Source organism: Schistosoma mansoni, chromosome 2, assembly GCF_000237925.1.
Source record: "Schistosoma mansoni strain Puerto Rico chromosome 2, complete genome".
Classification (NCBI taxonomy): domain Eukaryota; kingdom Metazoa; phylum Platyhelminthes; class Trematoda; order Strigeidida; family Schistosomatidae; genus Schistosoma; species Schistosoma mansoni.
Genome location: NC_031496.1, coordinates 4,657,175 through 4,676,859, shown reverse-complemented (window position 1 = coordinate 4,676,859; position 19,685 = coordinate 4,657,175). Strand labels below are relative to the sequence as shown.

The 19,685-nt window shown below is 36.0% G+C and overlaps 1 protein-coding gene across 2 annotated transcripts; it reads left to right on the top strand.

The window, feature by feature from the left end:
- Positions 1-9,490: 9,490 nt before the first annotated feature.
- Positions 9,491-18,791, top strand: Smp_142400.1 (putative bhlhzip transcription factor bigmax; the record flags this gene model as incomplete). Of its 2 annotated transcripts, XM_018795406.1 has the most annotated exons (6): positions 9,491-9,704; positions 9,742-9,838; positions 9,875-9,974; positions 10,009-10,049; positions 10,092-10,210; positions 17,282-18,791. In XM_018795406.1, the coding sequence occupies 6 exons, from the start codon at positions 9,537-9,539 to the stop codon at positions 18,038-18,040; spliced, it is 1,284 nt and encodes a 427-aa protein (XP_018649723.1). The 2 variants fall into 2 exon arrangements, with proteins under 2 accessions (XP_018649723.1, XP_018649722.1); XM_018795407.1 differs by having other exon boundaries at positions 9,537-9,704; positions 10,009-10,210; positions 17,282-18,040.
- Between the last annotated feature and the right edge of the window lie 894 nt (positions 18,792-19,685).

Genomic DNA, 19,685 nt, shown 5'->3' with positions numbered 1-19,685 from the left:
GTTGAGGAGTTGTGAAACAGTTCACGAAGATGAGCACAAGTTTGTTAAATGCTTGTTCTGTGGCAAGTTTCACCTATGTAATTCGTGTGTATTTCGTAATTCTAAGTGATTTAAATGTGGTAAAACCGGACACATTCAGTCAGTTTGTAATACCATGGATCATTTCGCTGAAAGCAATGATAAGGTGGTTGTTTCTAATGATCACTTATCTTTATCCAAGACTTCGAGAAGCGGTATGACGTCAGTAGCAGTCCAGAGTTGAATGAAACTCAGAATCATTGTGAGACAAAGGTTTCTAATCAACCAACTTCTTTCGAACAACCTATATAAGCGAACAATATTGTTTTCGATTAGATCCTCATCAGGCTTTACTCTAATATACAGTAATATTTATGTGCGTATACGAAATTATTAAACACTAAAATAACATTCATAAAAATTATAAGATTATGTAATGAGAAGTGTTCAGATCATTGGACCGTGAAATATATAGTTGAAAAAAATGAATAAATAAATAGTTGGTGGGAGGGAGTGAAGAAAAATAAACGAAAAAGAGTATGGGAATAATATGTTGACTGAGTCAAATCATGATCAAATACCAGATTGAGTTTTGGTAGATGCTGATTTTTTAAATTATCCATCGTTCTCCAATGAAACTCTTAATAAATTCGGGGGAAATATTTCAGAAAAATCAAATTCTGATATCATATCAAGTGTCAGTGGTCCTCACAATGGATTTATCTGTAGAGATATCCCTAATGACTGCGACAAATATGTTCCCGATGAGTCGAATTCTGGTCATATTTTTGATGTTATTGTACCAGATGTTGGATATTCTCCAAACCAGTGTGTGTCGAGTAGAATCCCTAGTCAGTGGTACGATGAATCAGAGGGAATATCAAGTTTTCCCGAAGCAATCAGAGAACCAGTTTGCACAGGCAGAAAATCCAAATCAGGTCCAAGATTATCCTAGTGAGTATGAGGCAGATGCATGTTTTCCATTTGATTGCTTCGTAGGTGAATTAAGCCTAGATGAATCATATGTTTTAGGTAAACATATCAATGCATATTTATCTGTGTATTCTAATATGAATAACAAAAAGAATATGCGTCATAATTTGTATTCAAGTCAAAGTCACACGATGGAATACCTCAAATTACGTGTCAGTGTGTATCCCCAAATACTCACATATAATAATCGAAGCGTGAGATATAAGGAGGTGATGCGAATCGGGAACGTCATATTGGTTATAAGGTTGCGACGTAAGGACTCTACATTATTTCTTGAGGGGGGGGTATAGTTTTGAAAATTTTGTGATTTAAATTTTAGATGTCAGTGGTTTCACTACACAACCGACATGATGATTGTATACAATTCCAGGAACCTAGTGATTCTGTTTCAATTGCGGTTGTTAATTCTAATACTAACGAGTATATTCTAGATAATACGGAGTCTTTATCCAGTACACTGTCGGACAGATGTAAGATGAACTTAAGAAGAAGAAGACGTACGAACGATTACAGACACTTACACTGCAATATAAATTGTGGCGGACGTGGTGTTTATATGAATCAATGAATTCTTTGCATTGATGATTGTTTTGATTTTGAATTCCAAATACGGTACATTCGTTCGTGTTCATCAAGTACTTTATGGTTAAATTGTGTTATTTCTGAGATTCCTAATTATACTATAATTCAAATAATCTTAATGCTCAGAATAAATGCCAGAAATGTCTCTCAGATTTATAATGAAGTGCAACATTTGTTTTTACGTCTCAGTGGATGTATCTCGACTACTGTAGATTACTTCAAGTCGTACAATACTCGTAGACATATATTTATGGAAACGGCCGCTTCATCCTTAAAACGTATTTGTACAAACTTCAAATATATATTAGCGCTGTATCCATCTATCGTTTGCATGTATTTATTGCCAGAAAATACTATACAACGTGCTTAGTAAAAGTTATAAAATCAACTCTGTAGTGATAAATAACTTCCATTCAACCTTCAGTAAAACACCTACTGGACGAGAGCTAAGTTGATACTACTGCTCAGACGAAATGAACCTCATACGTGTACCTAATGACTGAAATTTCATCAGATTCTAGATAATACATTAATACTGGTTAAAATGATTTGAGGTAAAGACTTATCATCTATTCGATTAAAGTTTAATGTTAGTGAGTTCAGTCGCTCTGCGGAATATTTTATTACTGAGTTCACCAGTATGTTGATTTTTTCATCATACTATTTACTCAGAAGTTGGTGAATAACTGATGGGAGATGTGTTCGTATTCAAGGGTAAGGTAGCTGAAAATTGGCAGTACAGATAGAGTAAAGGATTATTCAAGTCATGAAGAAAACACTACTTGACTGTTCCTGGTAAGGGTCATTTCTCACTTATATCATGGGAGGCCCAAAACGCTTAGTTACTATTGATTTAGACAGTAAAACAGCTATTATTTACTTCATAAACTTATTTCTCGGGGCTTGATGTAGATTACTGTCTAGAGTTCAGAAATCGTTCGATTATAGGCATGTGAAAACCTATTTACTCTGAATTTTAATAATTTTTACGCGTCTTCGTTTACACCCGCCTATACGTTTCTTGTTTTGGTACATATTCCATTCAAGTCTGAGGGTAAGAAAACAATCGCAAACTTACATCGACCATGGGAAGTCAAATGATCCATTCGGAATTTTTCATTGGCAACTGACCACCTTTCATACAACCGTGACATAGATCAGTGAAATAAGAACTTTTCAGACTTAAAGCCGAACACATATGATTTCGATATGCGAAGATCAGGTACCTTTGTTAAGTAAACCACGAAGCATCGTCTTTCTGTAGCCATTAAGCTCAGAAACAGAGTTTTCTGACGGTTTGGCACAATTTCATCTCTAATCAACCGTCTTGATAACAGATTGTGCAAATTGTGTGCGTTGAATTTAATTGAGTACAGTGCCTACTGTTGACTGTGACTCATCGAAGCGCAACATAAGTACTGCATCTGAATTCGAAATCCCATAAGATCACATCATACTTGTGGTGATCGCCGATTTCTCCTGAAAGAAAGCATCTTCGGATCCATGGAGTGTGAGAACTTTCTTAGACTCTCTCTTTCTTCCATCAACTGAAAATTTAAAAGCTGGGGGGGTATAGGGTAAAATTTTGGGAAAAGCAAACTGTTACTAATATATGACGATATTTGCACACAGAAATTGGCTTTAGAAAACTTTTTAAAACTTCGATTTTTTCTAAATATTTATATTCCATGGGAGCTGCTACTGTGACCTAAAAACGATAGATTTTCAACAATATTCATGTATTTGGAGGGAATGATAACTCTAATGAACCGTTAGGAATGTTCAGATAGTTAGTGTAAGCCATATTGATCCTATAAAGCCATAGCGAACAAAACATCAGTCTAAAACAAAAAAAGATCGAAACCTCTTCCATAAGGCACTGAACATTTTGTTGCGGTTTTCTGGTCGTACGACATATGAAGCACCTGAAACTGGCCAAACTGATTAGTGGTCGTCACCTTTTGAATATCATCTAGAGCTATAAATATTTGATGATAACGTCTAGTTACATCCACGTTAGTAAATGTTTTCTTTCTATGAAGAGTAGGGGGAATTCATGAATATGCGGGACATGAGTTCTACCCGAGACAATGGAGTTATTCGCATACTTATGGTTGACACATGAGGAGGTAAGCATTTGGGACGAGGTTTGAAAGCCTTAACCATCGCTGTGGTTTGTGAATTGTAGAGTACAGTTGAATGGTCGAAGCCACGGGAACTTACTTACTTACTCCTGTTACTCCCAATGGAGCATAGGCCGCCGACCAGCTTTCTCCAAACCACTCTGTCCTGGGCCTTCTTTTCTAGTTCTATCCAGTTCTTGTTCATTCTTCTCATGTCTGTCTCTATTTCTCGGTGTAATGTGTTCTTTGGTCTTCCTCTTCTCCTTTGACCTTCAGGATTCCATGTGAGGGCTTGTCTTGTGACGCAATTAGGTGATTTCCTCAAGGTGTGCCCATTCCACTTCCAGCACTTCTTCCTGATTTCTTCCTCTGCTGGAATCTGGTTTGTTGTCTCCCACAGTAACTTGTTGCTGATAGTGTCTGGCCATCAGATCCGAAGTATCTTGCGTAGACAGCTGTTAATAAACACTTGTATCTTCTGGATAATGGCTTTCGTAGTTCTCCACGTGTCCGCCCCATACAGTAGAACTGTCTTGACATTTGTATTGAAAATTCTAACCTTGGTGTTGGTTGACAATTGTTTTGAGCTCCAGATGTTTTTCAGCTGTAGGCATGCTGCTCTTGCTTTGCCGATCCGCGCCCTCATATCTGCATCAGATCCACCGTGTTCATCGATGATGCTGCCCAGATATGTAAAGGTTTTTACATCTTCCAAAGCCTCTCCATCAAGTGTAATTTGATTGGTGCATATTGTATTGCATCGGAGAGTCTTGCCTTTCTCTTTGTTTATATTGAGACCTACTGCTTCTGAGGCTGCTGCTACACTGGTCGTTTTCTCCTGCATTTGTTGTTGCGTTTGTGATAAAAAAGCCAGATCATCCGCGAGGTCTAAATCGTCAAGCTGCATCCTGCCACGGGAACACTCAATACAAAATTGGTCGAACTTTCTGTATGCAGGAATCCTGCCCAGTCACGAGCTTTTCCAGTTGACAGCAAAAAAGCAGCAATAATCAATCATTTTTCGTCACTGCCACGAGTTATATTAAACAAGACTTTATTGTCCACGCTCCAGAGTCATACAATAACAAAATGAAATGAAGGCAAATCTTAAGCAAAGTAAACTAATTAAGGTTCAGTCAAATAAATAAGATTTTACGTACCAGTAGGTAGAAGAATCCACGGAACTACAGTACTGTCGGATCTAAACTTTTGTAAGGATTTTTGCACTACTCATTTTGTTGCAAAACTGGCGTTGATTAATAGCGTTTCAGAAGTGCTTTTTGATCTTGCTTGCCCCAACTAACAAACACTTGTCATATTGACCTATCGGTCTCCATGCTAATGGGAGTGGAATCACTTTGACTTCTTCATTAGTATCTGTCATCATTCAACATAAAAGGATTCTCAATAAACTTTTGTGCAGCCACACGCTTGATTGTCTTGTCTCCATATATCGAATGTTTTCAACAGATAAATTCTATGTCACTTGGTGTTTTTGCGAGTCCACACCCCCCAGATGTCTTATTGGAATCGGATGACCGAAACCCGGCAATATATTTGAAACTGATGTCTGTAATGCTTGTATTTTGCTGTGATATTAGTTGTTCTTGTAATATTGCACCAGTTCCGTTCTGTTATTTTCGTAAGTAGCTTGGAAATGCTATATCTCTTTGGTATGCCTAGTTTATTAGCCATAGAATATATGTACACCAGGCCCAGAACGTTTGTGTTTGTCCGGACCTTTTGACCAATCAGAAACTCTTTATGCCAATAATAATTGTTGACTTCTGAAACCCAGGAGGTTTATGCATATGTGAAGTGTGTAATGACGAATGAGGGAAAAGACCACCGAATGACTAACCACTTCACCGATATTCATGACTATGTAGCACTATTGTCCGTACTACCTTTATAACCAACGATCTCATAGTCAGTCCTACCTGGGAAGCATAATGTCAAAAAATGTAATTTGTAGATCATGTCTGTAAAAAGGGCGTGCACCTGCCCTTACAGAAACACATTATTATTATTATTACATAAGAATGGATATGAAAAAATCTTCTACATGAAACTAGTGATAATTGTGTGCATTTTGAAGTGATAGCTAAGAGAATTTTGTTAAACATGAGTGTATTCGTGAGAGACATGCTCTAGACTCAGTGTTATTCATAATCATATTCACCGGCTGATGGATCATACAAGTAAATTGCAAGTATGAAGTTCAGTATAAGGTATAAAACGACCTTATAAGTTGTTGAAATCGACAAAGCCAACGTGCTACAAATATATGACATGATGTGCGATGCTTCCGGCTAAATAAATTTTTACATGATAAACAGTGAGTGATGTTCATGTGGCTACCATAGAAATAGGTATTATTGTTTTAGGTGATTCCCAAACAGCAGACGTTTGTAGCATGAACGGATCCGGTCTACTTTATTACTACCAATTGTGATCCAGAAATATTTGTTCATCGTGTTAATTTTAATAGTAGGCTACAGAGTTTATCTTGAATGCTTGTTTGACTAACATCTACGTGATAGTTTAGCCGTTATATCAGTGAAGCATGACAGTGCTTTAATTTGGTGACTTCACTATCTGAACTGTGTTCGTCTTTTTAGGAAACTAATATGATAGACCAATTCACAAATACAAAGACGTATATCAACAACTACTGTGATGGGTTTAGTGAAAAATGTTAAAGACAGTTGGCATAATCGTTACATTTAAATGCCATAGATGATATGATGCAACGCATGTATAAGCTAGGCTAACATGTAGGTTGATGAGTAACAGAATCAAGGAAAAAAAGTCTGCCAAAACAAAAAAATATTTTTAAGGTTGAGACGACTTATGGAGCTTCAATTGAGAATATGACGAGTTATGAACGTTTCATATAAGACCAGTTGTGATCCAGATTGAATACCCAGTATTCCTGGGTGTGTTTGATGCTTTAGTCAGGCTTACCAATGTGGAATTATGGTCCTGAAATTATGGATATATGGTATGACCGCCTTGTGGAATTGTGGTCTATATGGTCATTAGTACTGCTTTTTTAATAGAACTAATCCTAACATTGTAGATTTGTCGTGACGTAACTGCCTAGTGTGTAAGATCTTACGTGGAAGTCACATCATTTTCTACAGTGACTCATCTTATCGTAAGAACCGCCAATATGTGATGGAGAACACATTTAGGCTGGAGATAGATAAATATATTTAATATGAATAAAAGTGATAAGACAACAAACGAGAATGGCCACGCCTGCAAGGCTGAGTCGTTTCATCCGATGAATTGGGTTAACTTCGCATGAATGTTCTCGCGTTCGCCATCATTGACCTTCGCCTGGTGTTACATGTTGAAAGTCTATTTTCTCAATTATCTAATGTTCAGCTCTGAGGATTGTGTGGTTGGGGCCCAATGCCACCAGGGCCTAATCTATAGGATCTTACGTGGAAGTCACATCATTGTGTACACTGACTCATAGTATCTTAACAGTTAACTATATGATGTCTGGAGTTTCTAAAGAACTCATCTAGGCTAAAGATAGAGTAATATATTTAATGCGAGCAATGACAAATGATACAGAATGACCGTGTCTCCAAGGCTGAGCCATGTGATGTGATTTATTTAATTGAATATTCCCGCATTCTCTTTCTTTTCGTGTCGATTGTTGAATATAAATATTTTCATTAATTATATGCTCGGCTCCAAAAGTTGTGTAATTAGAGTGTATTTACTCCTGCAAATAATAATTGTGTTAATTTCATTGAAAACAAGATCCGAATACAATCTATTTTTTTGAGTCAGGCTATTTCTGGATGTTTGGGGTCAAACAGCACGAAAAAGTATACACATACACTCCAGCTTTTGATGCAAGGAGAGAAAATAGTATAACAAGAATGGAGGGGTAGCTGAAAGAATTTAAACAGGATCATATTATACGGTTGCTTTTTCGAGTAAGAAATCAGGAGCAGGGGAAAATGAAAATATAGCAGTTCGCGTCTAGCTTGAAGGCATTACATGTACTAAGAGAGCACACGAAGTAGCATGAGTAGGAAGGCTAGAAAGGAGAACAGAAGTAAAGATGAGTCGATGATCCAGAAAGCTCACAAAATGCCCTGGCATTTATCATGAAAGGTTGTCGACAGTGATCAGAAATTTCACAAGCTTCAGATTGAGACAATTTGGCATCATAAATGGAAGCAAATGGTTTAAACTTCTGTATGAAGAATGGTGAAAGAACAAACAAATTGCCAAAATAAATAGTTATATAAGTCCTCAGCACATATTCTGGCCTTCTTAGTTTTAGCTAACACACCACAACTGAGGACCGTGGTGGAACAAAGTATATCAAGTCCAAAAATAATGACAAGATTATGAAATAAAATTATTGTATCGGTAGGACCAGTGAAATGTCACTGAGTCTTAATGAAATCATTTGGCTGTTGAGTCATTGAATATCGAACAGATCATTGATCCCTGCTAAAGTCAAGAACAAACAACGCTCATCAGTTAGTCATACGCCATGGACTGACCCACGCAGTGGTGGCCACACTTACGTTTGTACCTACTTTAACTGAAACGTTTCTGTAATAACGTCCTTTGTGTCGCACGGTCTTCAAAGCACACATAGTACCTTGATACGACGAAGGGGTAATCCGCGTTAGGTACTGACGGCGAGGTGTGACTTCGAAATTAGTTGTTGGTCACACCATTCCCGTCTAACTCGAGTAGGCTCCTGATCATTCGACAGAGATAGTTTACGTTTGTGATCTATATGTCGATATACTAAATATAACTCATGCAAGATATACTGTACGTTACCCGAATAGTTAGGACTAAGCGGGTTCTAGTTACTTTCGGCTTTGTAATTCACAATTAAGAGTAGACGATAATTCCAAAAATAATTACTGTACTTCTAGTTGTTTCCAGATAAAACATATAATGAGGATATTACTGTGATAAACATTAAATATAATGGAGTTTGGTCATGATAACGGCAGATAATTGAGAAAAAGAAGCATATGGGTGCAGTAGTGTATTCGTGAGAGATTATCAAGGCATCATATATGAGGTATTTCAAAAACGGAAAGGAAGATCAATGGTCATGTTTTTTCGAACAATACTTTTACAATCAATAATGGTGATTGTAAAAAATATGAAAATCAATGTTAAGTGCAAATAATAACAAAAATACTTAAAAAGTAAATCTATGTTCACTATCCCTTCAAGGCGCTCGGTCGCACATTAATATCAGATCACTAGTGGGTAAGCCGTTCTACTCATCCCATTGATAACTTTTCAAGTTTATCTTCGGACTCCACTTTTTACCTCTGGTTTGAGTGGTTTGGTATCCGTCAACCATAAAGGTGTTACGAGTAAAGGCGTTACCAAATTTCGAATATCTGAACATATGCTGGACCAAAAGAATATCAATCCTAAATATCTCCAGAAATATCACACGCTTCTGCAACAACGGAGATTTATTATTTGACACGAAAACCTTATGTAACTCAATAGAAATCCTGACATATAAGATGGGTGCTCATACAGTGTCACATAAAATAAGAAAATATATTACCTTGGAGGTTTTATAAATATTCATAGATTTTCTGACTGTATTTGAGAGAAAATCCTCTTTTTGAAGCTTTCCTCTATATTTCTGTTGTTGTAGAAAATGTGACAACTATATATCTAACCAGGTAACATACAAATAGTTTTCTGTTTCGTTCGTCAGTTTGGAGTTTGAATTTCGATTTCAGAGGGAAGGTCAAGTATCGCGCTAGATCTTTCGAGTTGTTATCCTAACACTAGTAGATGGATTTGAACGCAGAAATCAGCTTGCCACACAATGCGGGGGTCAAAACTTTGTATGAGTCAGACCTAGAAGACGAAAACTACTCATCTGTGGAGAGTTACGGCATTAGAGAACGCAGGCGTAAGTTGCATACTGAAGCAGAGCAGCGTCGTCGAAATGCCATTAAGGTTGGTTTCACTACTATGGTTTTCATGTCTAACTTAGAGGGGTTTCGAAGGGTTATTAGAGCTCGTTCATCCAATGAAAAATGAGTCGCTTTCTCCATCTGTTAGGATGAGTAAATCAAGCATATTACATAAAGGTAGTGAAAAGTAGTATATTTGTTCAACAATTGCAGCTATCTATATGATTGAAAGGCTTGGCAAGCAAAAGCACCAGAAATTGTCAGAAGCCGAAAGTTTAGAAAAGGAGGTTAAAGCTCTTCGAATACTATGCTTGTAAGTCCTCAACGAAGTTGTTTCTTACATTCAGGAATTATGAGAAAATAGTTCAAAACAGTCCAAATTATGAATGTAGGTCTGTTGAGCCGATTTCAGATGATACAAAGCTAGAAGTGTTTCGAGTGTTTTTTGACACTATGTTCCGTTCATTTGACAATTATATTGTATTCAGTTCTTTTACTGACCTCTCAGCATCAGTGATAAAATGGATTGAAGAGAGCTGTAAACCTGAGGTTAGTTACTAGTTTTCCTGTCATTCTCTTCTGGTGTTTCATCCTACCTCATCTTCAAACTAAATCTACACATTTTAGGATGGTTTCGATGCTTATGAATTATTTTTTCTATTACACTGCTGACAAAAGGCACTTGCTATAAAAGCTATAATCCGCATTATAGGCAATAGAATGAATAGCACTTACGATATAGCCATAGTTTACCATAGCTGGCGAGACTGTGATATGTGGAAGAATCGGTCAGATTTACGACAACTGGTCGTGGATCTTGGCGCGAAAGTAATTTATTCATTTGGCTAAATAGAGTTTTAGCATTGTAGCTGCCGTAAGTTTGTAATGAAAATCATAAATCTAATTCCTATCCCAAACTATCAAGTGTGAATATTAGTCCTGATCCCTAACACTGGTTTATAACCCTCATTTAGCTGTAGTATGTAGGTGGACACTCCCAATGTCTTTTTGGCGTCGCTCAAAGGTCATCCATAAATTATAATCTCACCGTGAGATCAATGAAAGTCTGTGTTTCTGCTTATAGTGTCAGTTGAAATCAAGCAATGTAGATGTAGAGGTTGTATTCATCATATAAGTAGCTTTAACGAAATGTCTTTATGTGTGGTTAGTTCAGATTGTGACGATAAAGAATGTTACTCCACACATGTATCGGCTTTATCAGTCTATATTGATCCTAATTCTTTTCAGTCACTAGACAGAATCGTAATGAAAATTTTATGGTCTTTGTAACAGATGATTAGCACTTTGGACACTAATTAACCACTCGGGCTTATTAACTCTCTTATTTCTAGAGAAACCTAGATCAGCACAAAATTCATGTTTGGCATTAACTTACCTAACAGTGAGTAAGAAATAAGTTATTAAATAATTCTGCTATAATGCAACGTTTTAAGAGGCATTATGTCGTGCTTTTCATCGTAGTTCTAAATTACATTGGTCGTGATTTAATTGTCTGCATATATTAAATATTGTGAATTGATTAAAATTTCGCGATTTCCACAACCCCTCTATAAAAGACTAGATTATGTTAGCTTGTTCAATCAGTCATATTTCAAGGCTTGCATAGGAGATAGTCGTATTTCCACACATAAAGTTTACCGGTTTTGTCATACAGATTAATCAAAAAGTAGTTAGATACGAAACAACGCATCATACTTCTGACCTTACTAAAGTGTAACTGGTGTGAGACGTTTCCTACGAAAAATTACGATTCCCAGAGATACTGCCTACCTATAGTTCAGGTCTCTTCTCTGCATGAATTATCAGTGAACACATCAATATAAATCTACTTTCATTTCTAGGTTTTCGATATAACAAAGCTCTTCACAATGCTTATTTTTATTTACGTATTTGAACACACATATTGGACACCAAAATATGTATGCGTCACACAATAAAAATGTGATTATGAAGGGATAGTTAAAGAAAGGTGAGTATAATAAAAAGGAGAAAATAGCGGAAAAAGCAGTTCAGCTAAGAAAAATACAACTAGAAAGGATCCTGGTGAAAGTTCCTCTCATATGAGGAAAGTAAGGGGAAGCCACATCAGGACCTCCAGTGGCTTCCATTCTGAGCCAAGTCTGACAGCGTCACTGTATTGCCCCATCTCTAGGAATCCAACCAGGAAGTTTATTATTTATTTATTTATTTGAACACAAACATTGGTATAGAAGGACACCAAATACATACGTGCCGTACAATAACAATGAGGTTGTAAAGAGATAATGTAAAGTGCGTATAATAAAAGGACAACAATGAACAGAAATTAGTGTATGGAAGTGGAATAAGAATAATGATAATGAAAGAAACAGTTCAGTTAGCAAAAATATAACCAGAAAGAACTCTTTCAATTTTATGATGAAAATAAACAAAGTTACAGTGGAATCGCCACTAGCTGCTGTTCTAAGTCATGTCTGATAACGTCTCTAGCCACTGTGTTGCACCATCTGTAGAACCTCAACCAGGTAGTCGTGAAGGACCGACATAAGCCATACCTGTACAGCTTTCCATACCACGACACCATGTTGTGTGATGACCACTTTTCTGCTTTTTCCAACCATAGCAGCGTCGGAAAATAGTGCACGACGTGAAATTCTCTGTTATGACATTCGTAGTACATGTCCAGGCTACCGAAGTCGATGTTTCAAGATAGTGTCACTAATTGAATTATCGTCGTTGTGCTCGAACACGCGTTGCAGAACCTCTTCACTGTCTCAAACAAGACAGAAAGACGAGGCGTATTCAGTATGAGGCGATTATATTGGTTGATAATAACAGAAACGACTAAAGCTTTTGTTCAGGATATAATGCTCGTAAATTAATAAATCCAAATACGCTTTGTGGACTTGGGCTATGCCTGTTGTTATCCACTATTTGCTGAAAGGCTGTTGGGAAATACGCCTCACATCTAAAGGCTATCTATTGTACTGAGCTAAGCCCTGATAACTGTTAACAGTGATCGCAAAATAGATGAGTCAGTTATATTTCATACTATATTAAGAAATATTAACCTAATGTTCAGGTTTTTCAGTTCAATCTAGTCCTGTGTTTGGTAGTGATATATCACAAGATGTAAGTCCTTAATCCGACAATCGAGAAAGGCAACATCTATACTTCGAAGCACTCCATGTGGTGTGTGAAATAGGATATATCTTCAGTGTACCAATAGCGAAGTGCGTCGTTCAAAAAATGCCATATCTCTCTGTCACCTCATCAGATTGCCTTTAAAGTGAACCAAAAAAGTTCCTCTAATCAGAAAACCGAATTTTAATGTAAAAGCCGACAATCGAATCTTGACTGTATTATCCTTGATAATTTATGCGCACCTTAAAGTATCAGTCAATAACTATTAAAAATTCTTATTCTGTTTCTATAAACTGACTATAACTACTCGTGCAATATATAATAGAAGGGATTTCATAAAACTATTTGTGACGCAATCACTCTTCTTATTTTTATAATGACATTAAGATTTTCGAATTAACGGATTCTCATTTATTTCAATGGGCCTTTTTGAAATAAATTTACTCCATGGGAGGTGAGCTGTATCATTCAAATGCATCATAAACATTGAAATTAATCAATATATGATACTTGAAACCAGTTAAAAACTAATGTTCAAATCAACCTCGATCCTAAACAAAATCCTCAAAAAGACACTTTCATCTTTCAATAATTTCCACTCAGACAAATATAAAACGTTTGAAGTGGTCAGCGGCTAGTTATTTAGAGCTGAAGCTTATATCCACGATTTACCACATATAAATTTGTCGTGAATTCATTCTACTGTTTTGTGAGTTCGGACAACACATGACATGAAGTTAATGACTGTTGGTCTGAGTCATGTGGGGAGATGCAGACTATCTGCTTGGGGTATTCACGTTAACACCGACCAGTGGCTGAATACTTCGGGTGAAATAGCTTAGCATCGTTCGCAACGGCGTAGATGTACACACTTTTTGTTATCCTCTTGATCTTGAATTCCGATGTTCCTGTATGTATGACTCTTCACTCTGTCTTTTCGAATCCTGCTCTCAATTTCTATTCTTTTTCATTGTGATTGGTAATATGTTATTTAAATCTCTTCTGCTATACATCTTGTTCGTTTTATCTCGTTATGCTTATGGGCCATGAAAACTTTGACCTCTGTGCATCAGTATCAGACTCTGCTAATGAATCTGACTGACTGGTTATAAGTTCGAGATGAATTAGGAATGACATTAGTATCTAGTTTAAGAAACAGTGTCATGTTCAAAATATTGTTTTTTCTAAGGATGTGTTATTTACTTGTATTCTGGAATTATTATAACTGTATGAAGACACTTAACTTTCAAAGTAACAGGTCAGTTTTTTAACCTTGATTCCAATATATAAAGTATTTCGTAATCTAAATCGCCATAGAACTTAGATCATACCTCAAATAATCCAAAGCTATCGATCATACTTAAAATCATTGGTTGTATTGTTAACTTACTGAACTTGGGTTATTCGTAGTTGGCAGTATTAATGGATGATATTTATTTTTTAGTGAGCTTGCTCTGTTTTTCTGTAAGAGCAATATAAGGTCATCTGTTTTAATTGATTAATTAATCTCATTCGCTATCATTTTGATTTTAATGTGATCCATGTGATTATAATCTAAGCTTGAATAATCGAGTTGTCCAGCATACACTGTAAACAATTCGTTTTTCGATTGATACAAGGTTAAATTGGGATCAAAATATTGTACAGTTCAGTCATTTTATCAATTTCGTGCACACGTATGACTGCGCTTACTTTGTATATTCAGTTTTCAGGGTTCACTGACAAAATAAAACACCATCTTCATAAGCATTAACAGTCAATTCAACCTATACATGATAAAAATGGATACTAAAATTAGTTTACAAGTATTTGGTCATATATATCATCCAAGCCTTATCTGATTATAGTGTTACTACCATGGGAACTGTACTGTTTTTAATCTCAGTGTTATGTAGTTATGGTAAATTAATGGATATGTTTTTGTAAACTTTACTAACTCAATCAATTAGGGCTTGTTCTGTTAATACCCATCCAACTCCTTTTGTGATGCTGCATGTAGCATAGAATTGGGTTGGTATTAAATCGGTTATAGATGAGCATGTTAAGTTTATGAAGTCATTAATTTAAGTTGTACATGAATTTCAAAGTTTCATTATTGGCATCAGCCATTTGATACTTTAAGGGATATCAGTTTTGTTGACAAAAGTCCGTTCATTTGTCAACTCGCCGTTAATCTTAGGAATTTCTATAGTTTCATTACTTTTTATTCCTTCACACTTTCACTCACTTCTCTTGTTGTATTCTCATATTTTTGTTCTAACTTCTGCTACTGTAATCATCAGTGATTTTTCTTCTTATTAACTTCAGTCTACTGATCTAAGGCGTTTTAACTTCGACCAGTGCACATCTTTGCTGGATATTAGATATTTATTTATTTATTTACTACTATTTTAATTGGCTCATTGGTTAGTATTCAGCTTTCATCCATGAAATCGCAGATTCAAACCACACTCCACCTGGTTCAGTTTGGGTTCCGCGTTGGTACCACTAATCCCCACAATAAGTGTGTCTCAAAGTCAGGGACACGAGTCTGTACCTGGTAAACGAGCTTCCAAGTGGCAGAATTCTTAAGCGGTACCTTAGTTGATAAGGAGTTTAACTTCGGGTCACTAAGTCCTTAGTTTGAACTCCGCTTCAGCTAATTCGTTTTGTGCAACGAGGCTATGTCATTCCCGCCCATACTTATAGTGGAGCTTATACCCGAACGCTTGATGAATAGTTTTTATTATACATTTGAACTACTGTCATATTACGGGATCCATCCATCCTGATTCTCATTGTTGGTTGCTAGATAACGAAGGTAGATTTAATTATAGTTTTTGTTATATTTTGTGTTGTTAGTTGGAGTTCAATGTAGAGGATTGGAAATATTAAACGCCATTGGATAGATTGAACGATTGCTATACAAAAAGACGCTTTCAGGATAAAAACCGTAAGCTAATAAGAGAGGCTGGGAGAGAAAAGGAAATATACCGTAACAGTCAGTCATACTCATTTAACAACCATCACCTATTTCGGTATCACTATATTGAATGGGAAGCATGACTGATTTGTTTTTATAAATAGATATGTAATCTCTTTATGAACAGGGCTCTGTTATCAAATGGCATGTGCGTGTATTCACGTACAGAACCAATCGTTCAGATTTACACCATCAATTTTATTCATTTAGGAAAGCGTTTCCTTTTTAGTTAAAGTCTGTAAGATAACTGCTTCTACCTGTAAACTTAGAATAATTATGCGTGAAAAATTAATGACATTTGTGTACTTATTCATGAAGTTTTATTGTAATCAACATAATTATTGTCATTTACTGGACATTAATTATCTTAACTTCTACGTGTAAGTAGCAAACCCGTCACCATAATTATCTTTTCGAATTTTTATCATACTGTTCCGTTTCTTGTGTAACATTTTATCAAGTAGCCATTAAACAGGATTATAGAGAGAGTTTGAATTACACTTTTGTGGAGCAGTAACTTATTGATTAAATCAATTGGAATTAAGGAATCAACTCATTAGTCCGAATATCACTTCATTTATTTCTTTTCGGATAAACCTCTGTGGTTTTATTAGCGCTATTACAGACATGTGACTCAAAGGCTAAAGTATGGAAAACCTATGGTTGGTCGGTGAGTTATAAATGACAAGTGGATTAATATGGTGAGTCTTTGTCGACTGAGTTGAAGTTTGGATATGTGTTGCGTATGGACAGTTACTACCTACCTCGACGCAATATGTTGGCTGATATAGGAGTAGGTTAGAACAAAACTGAGGACGATCAAGATAAGAAGTGGTATCAGTCTCTGAATTCGTTGACTGTTGGTTTGAGCAGTGTAGATAGTTCCAAATTACTTTATGGGAATCCTCGTGGTTGTTGTGACTAGTGGTTAAAGATGCAGAGTGACATGACTCGCAATGGAGCAGATGCACTCATTCTTTATCTTCTCTTAGATCATTAGTTTCAAAATTATCTCATACTTTTTGTTGTTCAAACTCATTCTTTCTTGCCGAATCATATTGTCTCTTCCAAATGTTTTCTACAACCAGTGATTCGGCCACTACTTCTACTAATCTGACATGTCTGTACTGATGTAGTATAGCTGTTTGAACCAATGGACAGATTTGTGAAGTTATACGCTGCTTATGACTGACTGATTGATTGTGTTAAAATTTTTACCAGTTATTGGAAACATTAAGCTAGTGGCTACCTGGAATCAGTAGCTGAGTGGATAGCGCGATAGCGTTTGAAGTGAATGATACTAGTTTCGAGTCTTGGAGTGGATACCAACTCTGGAATGCAGGTACATTCATCTGACGAAACCCAAATAAGACGCGATGGCGTCCTGAACCTTACTGCTAGCCACCATACATATCTGTCTATATAGTTTCCTGTATACTTTAACAATAGTTGAAATTGTTCAATAAATATAGTACCAATTTTTTCTATGAAGAGTTATTTATTTCTAATTTCAGAAAATGGCATTTCTCATGGATTCTGTCCTAACTAATATTTTTAACCAGACTACTGAAATGTCTTCCGTTAGCAGTCGAAAATTACAGTGTGATACTTCACCAATTTATACAGATTGTAGTACCAATGATAGTCAAAATCGCTCCGAATCTATCGGATCCATACACCCTTCAGCAGAGTCATTACTTCAAATCAATCCGTTAATAGGTCAGTCTTCAGTTTACACTTATTCATCTAATAATCTACAAACACTTACACTTGCACCAACTACTAACATTAATAATTCCACAGTTAGTACTGAGAAGCGCACTCAACTTAATCCAAAATTTCCTATAATTCCTCAAGGTAATTCCCATTCGAATAAATTAAATATTGTTCGATGTCCACCGCTACTTCCATCAGCACCAGACTCTGTTACTACTCAACCACAAGTCAGTCATATCGATGTGAACTTTCAACAATGTGGGCAGCCATCAAAAGATATACGTGAAGGTGATAATGCATTTTATAATTTTAATTCAATGATTCCTAAGAATGGTAATTCTACAGTGATAGTTATTGATCAGTCATCTTTACTCACTGATGATCAAGCCAAACATGACATTACATCAACATCATCGTCGTCGTCATCATCACCTCATATAATAAACTCTTCTTGTAACTTAATCATGAATGAGAGGAATTTGCCTAGAGAGTTGTCGTCATTGCATAATTCTAGTCACGTCCAACAGTATAAAGAGTTTATTGACGATTTATTATGATTAATTTTTTAATATAATCATCATATTCTATTTTTTCTATTAATTTCTAATCGACTCAAGAGTTCTTTCACTGTCTTTATCCTCTTTCAACTGAATCCGCACTTGATCAAAAACACACACACACATACTTTCTTTTTCAAGATTTATACATATTTAGTTATTGTGTACCAAATCTATTTTTATTTATCTTGCTCAATCTATCCTCCACATCCCATTCTGTGATATTCACAGTGTAAACTCAAGTTTAATCTCAGCTAATTGTGGAAATCCAATCAAAATTATTGACTCATATATTTGTTTATTTGTTCATTCACATGCTTGGCTATCGTAATTCCTCTTCTATCTCTGTATTTTATAATCACATGTATTATTATTATTATTGTTAATATTACAATTTGACGGCTTTGTCTTCCGGCATTATTCTATTATTATACTTATTGAGCGTACGTATGAAGAAAGACAAATGACTGAATATCATCAATTCTACTTGTTTCTTTAGCGACTATGTATTCTCTAGTGAGGTATGTTGGAGGTTACCTGTGATGAGATGATGCCTGTATTTTCTTTCCGGTTATCTTTGATTTCTCCTTCTGGTTAACAACGATTCGTATTTGATTATCTAACCAATCTTTTTTCTATCTTGAACTATAATTATTTCATGCTTTGTTTATCTTCTTTTACCCCAAACAATTATTTTACATCTCAGTTAACTAATAATATCAAAAGAGAAAGTACACAAAACTTGGGAACTATGACGAGTTGGTTGAGTTTTTTATGGTAAAAAATACACATTCTGAGATTTTTTATTGCAGTTTTTTACAAAGTGAAATAGGATTAATAATATGATGTAAATTGGTTTTAAAAGTAACAGTTAACAAAAAACCAATCATTAGGCGTTAAAATTCAATCAGCATCAATTAGCTTACACAAATATGGTATTGACAAAAACAGTGTAAACATCTTGATCCTGCAGGTTGTCAGTTGCAGTCCCATTAGTTCAAATGATAACGTTTTTGAGTGTGATGCCGGGGTTTCATGGTCTTGATTTTCACCGGTAGCAACAATCATGTTGACGATTGTCAACTAGCTTGAAACATGTCGGTCCGGGATTCCTGTCAGGTACGTGGAGTCTCTCAACGTAGTAAAGTGGTACACACAGTGAGCGGTTTTCTGAACTAGTCAATAGAATTCGATTAGCACCAAGGAGTAGGCAAATATAGTGGTAAAATGAATATGTATTTTTGATTAGTAATTACAATGGTTTGGTTTATCGACTTCAGCTTGACTATATTAATACCTAAAGAAGTGGTTGAATAACAAATTCCTAGGATAGTCATCGTTACGAGACTTCGGCAATGTTTACTCTCTTCCTCATAAGGAGATTTATCCAAAGATCTTCAGGTCTGGTGGTGAACACAATTTAACAACAGATTTTCCTGTGCTTCATGACTGGTAAGCAGCAACCTACCCAAGAAAGCGGAGCTTAAAAGGAACCCAAGTAATCTTTTTCAGATAGCCTATATCAATCTTTTTTCTATGACAAAGGGGAAATTCTGGTGAGCAAACCGTCTGGGTAATGACGCGTAGACCCGTACAAGCAGTCTAGAGTCTTTATCGGTCCTTCTTCCTGCTTAGCTCTGCCTGT